The following is a 5,100-nucleotide window of genomic DNA, read 5'->3' as shown; positions in this document are numbered from 1 at the left end:
ACCCCCAGACATTAAACCAGTTTCTTTTTTCTATATTTATGTTCAATAGTCTTCAAACTTACTTTGGATTTTTTTTAATTTCCATGTGAAAGTTCCCTTCCTATATACAATATCGCCATAATAAACCAGCACAATCTAGCAGAAATAAGCAACTTTCTAAGTTAGTGCTCAGTTAAAAGAAAGAAAAGGAGCTCTTGAGGTCTTCAAGGAGTCTGTGTGTGTGTGTGTGTGTGTGTGTGTGTGTGTGTGTGTGTGTTCAGTTGTGTAGTGGTGGCAAAAGAGGGCAAGGCAGGAACACTTTTTGGCAGCTTTTAGAGGTACAAAATAAACACCCCAATTCTACACTTTGAAGAAAAGAAAGCAATCAGAAAACATGGCACAAAAATCAATGGTTTTGCCACCCAATTTTGGTTGTGCCAAGTAGGGGGAACTAGAGGACCAATAAAACAACCACTGGAAAACCTGTCCTGGCTCTAGTGGCAAAAATCAGTCATATGGTTTTCTACCATTCTAAGGCAGAAAATATACAAAGTATAGGCTAACCTGTAAAGCAAGTTAAAAAATTAACAATGAAAAACTCATAAACTCTCTTCCAAATGCAGGAAGACCCAGAATGTTAGCCTTGCTTAACAGCCCCACTTTGCACCTTACCCTTACACCGCATCACAAAAATCTTAATTCTACTGGCTACTTCAATCACCTTTTAACGATTTGCATATCCAATTTCCCAGAACAGCAGAATTTTCTTAGACCCACAGCCACTGTAGCCAGATGTAGACGAGCTTTACGCTGTGGGGCTATTATTCAAAACCTGTCAGGCTAAGACTGGAAGTTTAAATTTCAGTTAACTAGGCTGGATCATTAAGAGACCAAATTATCATGGACATTCTGTAGGGAGCATCTAAATGGTTTTTATTTCAAAGAGAATCATAATCCTCTCTAAACACATTCCTCTAATCTGATTTCTTTATCTGTTTTTCAAAATAAACACATAAGTAAATAAATCACAATGGTTGGCATTCTGTTAATCTGGTGGAGAACTGCTTTAACATGCTGCTTGCTTGCACATCAGTGGTTAAATGAGCTGGCGGGATTGTGCTTACCTCAACAAAATCACCGCAGCGAGAAAGAGAAAGCACTGAATGGGTGGAGATGAGCAGCCCCCGTCAGAAAAGAGCTATGCATTCTGGCTGGTGCAGTCCAGAGGAAGCTGCTGCAATGACAGCCTGAAGGTGCAGCAGCCTCTGGATTCTGCTTTGAAACTGAAAGCCAGCCTTCTGTTGCACAGAGAATTGTTATTGCTGCGACTATTGTTGTGCTTATTCGTTTTTTGCACAAAAGAGACTGCTCCTCGAAATATGGCCAGTGGCAATGCGTCCAGCTTACAGGATGCCCAGAACAGGCGTTGCAAGTTTCTATCTTATATGTTCTATCAGTCTGTCCGAGATCACAAGCCTGTGTGGTTGCTAGAGGACATGAGGACAATGGAGTATTTCTACTGGGAAGAGAGTGCTAATATGAGGACATATTCCCCTTCAGAAGCTCTGCTGTATGCTGTGGTGCACAACCATCTGCCTTATGCCCAGTATCTGCTGTCTCATTTTCCGGAGGAGGCTCTCAAAGTTCCTGGAGAGCATTTTTGCTATTGTCCATCCTCTGCTCCTCATTTAGCAATGGCTGTAACCTATGACAGGAGGGACATCCTGGGGCTGATCATCAGCATTGCACACAAGCTGCCTAGCCTGAACTCTTACATCAATAGGACCGGCTGCTTTCATCTTGAAGATGGCAAGACCCCTCTGCATCTCGCCTGTGAGCTCCTGAGATCAGAGACTGTTCTCATCTTGCTAGGAAATGGAGCTTCTCCTCGGATAGAAGACAACAAAGGGCTCACTCCACTGGATGTCATCTTGGAACAGATGTGGGATTCCAAAGTCAACGTGGCTTCCAAAAAACTCTGCCTTGACTACCTCTTGCTCTTCATGCCTAGCCCCCGCTTTAAGCTGCAGAAGGTCTTGCGGGAACATCCTGAACCCTGGGCAGTGCTGCTTGGAGAGGACAGGTTCAACAGCCTGGTGGGGAACACACCTGCAACTTTATACCTGCAAGCTATGCAAACTATCCTCCAGATTCTCCCACCTTCTCATTTCCCTAAAAGCATCCAGGAACTACCTATACCTCAGGCACTAAAGCCCCTGCCTTGCATGGGCAAACAGCATCTGGCAAAAAATGGGGTAAACAATTTTCCATGATCTACTCTTTTTTTCCAGGATTAAAATCAAAGATAAGTGATCAGCTAGGATTTTCAATGATGTGAGAGGTATAATTTTATTTATGCTGAATAAAACTAGTTTGGGGTCAATCATAAGGATTGCTGCCTGTGAAATTTTGAAGTTAAGACATGTATTTATCCTGGGTACCACTGAAAATCCTACTAATATGATTTGTGAAATGCTATTGCTGTTGTTCTTGTTATTATTTCAATGGATTGCAAGCATTGAACTTTTGAAAGAAAAAAAAACTATTTTGTTTTATGCATGTGAAAGATTAAAATTACCTGAGCTGTTTCCCTTTTGCATTTTGCCTATTGAAATCTGGGTAGTACCATGATGCCAATTGCTAATACTTAGATAAATTATCCCAGTTTTAAAAAGGCAGGGTAGCCATTGGGCATTATGTGGACTCAGACTCCTGTATGATGCGCTGGTGCCGTCATTTAATTCTCCTGTGGGAGGATCCCAGGTTTTGTGTTTCCCCCATGTCGTTTCCCCCAAGGAACATATGAGACTGAGCCAAAGACTCGTCTGTTGCCTTATAAACCAGCAGTTATCATTTTAACCAGGAAAACAGTAGTCCTCAATCTGCAGTGATAAGGAATCCCTTTGCTGCAGGTTACTATTGTAACCCTAATGAAATCTTGGACTGTTAAATAAAAATTGCCTGGAATCTTTATTTTGGAAAGGCTGAGAGGATTTAGGAGCACATAGAGTCAGAATGTCTGTTGGAAGCTGAGTGCTGTGGAAGGCCCACTGTGGTTCATCAGGAGTGGAAATTGCAAGTCACAGTGATTTCTTTTCCACTATAGATGCCCCCTTCAGGAGCCAGGCTATGTTTGGTTGCTTCATTACATTAAAGCAATGCATAACCCAACTCTGTTTGTGTGTGTGTGTGTGTAGGGGGGTGGATGATCAGATATAGTTCTCTGCTAGTCAATTTAGTTTGTTCAGCCTGCAGGAGAATGCAAGAGATTTGCTTGAATCTTTATGCTGTGTTGTGCTCTAGCTGTGCTAATCAAGGAATGCTTAGCAAGTGAAGCCTTGGGAATGATCATCTGGCGGGCTTTATTGCAATGAAAAATGTTTCACTAGCATGTTTGCTTAAATATCTTGCTCCCCTCTCTATGGTATTCTCATTCCAGTTTATTGCTTTAGTCACTGAGGTGCCATAGTTAAGAAGTGTCCTTCATGAGGTTCTATACCATCAGTATGCATTAGTTTTTGCAAGTATGGCCTGGAACAGTGTTTCTCAGCCTCAGCAAATTTAAGATGGGTGGACTATAACTTTCAGAATTTTCCCAACCCTAACTTTGGCTGGGGAATTCCAGAAGTTGAAGTCCACCCATCTGAAATTTGCTGATGCTAGAATAATCCTGACTTTATATCTTTATATAAAGATATATATTGTCATGGTTCTGATGGTTCTCTTTCCAAAGAATTATAACTTTTTAAAGCTAGTGAGATGTTCACATTTTAGATTGGCGACATGTCCTTCTTTGCAGAAGCCTGTCCTTTTAAAAAGCCCCCCCACCACCAAAAAATAGACTTCTTAAGTTCTCTCAGTTCCAGATCCATTTAAAAGAGAAAAAAAAATCAGAGGGCCGATCTAAAAACTATCCATTCTATTAGGTATAGCTTTCCATTGATATTTTGATTACCAAGATGATAATGCTAATACATTTAAAACATTCTACTGCTTGCCAATAGTTGCTCTCTCTCTCTCTCTCTCTCTCTCTCTCTCTCTCTCTCTCTCTCTCTCTCTCTCTCTCTCTCTCTCTCTCTCTCTCTCTCACACACACACACACACACACACACACACACACACACACAGAGCAACTATTGGCAAGCAGTAGAATGTTTTAAATGTATTAGCATTATCATCTTGGTAATCAAAATATCAATGGGAAAGTATGGCTAAAATGTATATTGATAAGAAATTTTTGCCGTCCACCTGCTAAAGGAACATAAATAACTTTTTAAAATGTTATTAAGTACTATTTTCTTTTACACAATATTTTCATAACATCCCATGGTCTTCCCTAGTACATCACGATTCTCAAGGTTGCCTTGGAGTTTCCAGCTTTAATTTAAAGATATTTTTTTTGTCAAAGCCACTATAGCATAGAGACTTAAAGTGTCAGCCAACCACACCCTCCCACCCATACATGCAGATACACGTTAGAATAAAACAATGTAAAGTTACAGGTAAAAATACTTGAGAACATTTCAATGCTAGAACTTGACATTGTACCATATCTCTCAGAGGCATCAGATCTCAGTTAATATTTCTAAGTTAATCTTCAAAATTCTCTTTAATGTCTTGTTTCCAAATAGAAAGGGAGTATCTTCTGCCAAACATTTCTTTTCTATATTTTTTTACAGAACTAATACCAGGTAATATTATAGGGTCTCCCCTAAGCAACACACTGTCACATTGGCAATTTGCCCTTGATCTGGAATATTTTCCTTTCCTGCAAGAAATAATAATGATACTGTAAATGATACTGCCGGCGTCTACTTCCCTCCGCCCTGTGCGTTCCCACAGAGAGGGCCTCCTCAGGGTGCCACCGGTCAGAGAATGTCGATTGGTGGCCCCCAGGGGGAGATCCTTCTCTGTGGGCGCCCCGGAGCTATGGAACCAGTTACCGGTTGAGCTCCGGACGGCGCCCGATCTTCGCTCCTTTCGCCGCGATCTAAAAACATACTTGTTCGAGCAAGCCGGCCTGGCCTGAGGGGGGATTGGTGGGGTTTTTATTGTCATTTTATTGGGGTTTTTATTATGTATTAACTGTATTTTTAATGGGCATGTATTTAATTACTTTTT

General features: G+C 41.1%; 1 protein-coding gene across 1 annotated transcript; it reads left to right on the top strand.

Moving 5' to 3' along the window:
• The first annotated feature begins 438 nt into the window (after nucleotides 1-438).
• Nucleotides 439-2,427, top strand: LOC308660233 (ankyrin repeat domain-containing protein 9-like). The gene has a single exon (XM_081314489.1). It carries the CDS (start codon nucleotides 1,143-1,145, stop codon nucleotides 2,250-2,252), a length of 1,110 nt encoding a protein of 369 aa, XP_081170615.1. The 5' UTR covers nucleotides 439-1,142; the 3' UTR covers nucleotides 2,253-2,427.
• Nucleotides 2,428-5,100: the final 2,673 nt, after the last annotated feature.

Source organism: Vipera berus, assembly GCF_964194415.1.
Source record: "Vipera berus genome assembly, chromosome: 1".
NCBI lineage: Eukaryota > Metazoa > Chordata > Lepidosauria > Squamata > Viperidae > Vipera > Vipera berus.
Note: the sequence above shows the minus strand (reverse complement) of the source record. Positions and strands in the feature narration are given on the sequence as shown.

What these genes read in the sequence shown, in the direction of transcription:
- LOC308660233 (XM_081314489.1), top strand. Translation starts at nt 1,143, where the DNA reads ATGGGTGGAGATGAGCAGCCCCCGTCAGAAAAGAGCTATGCATTCTGG.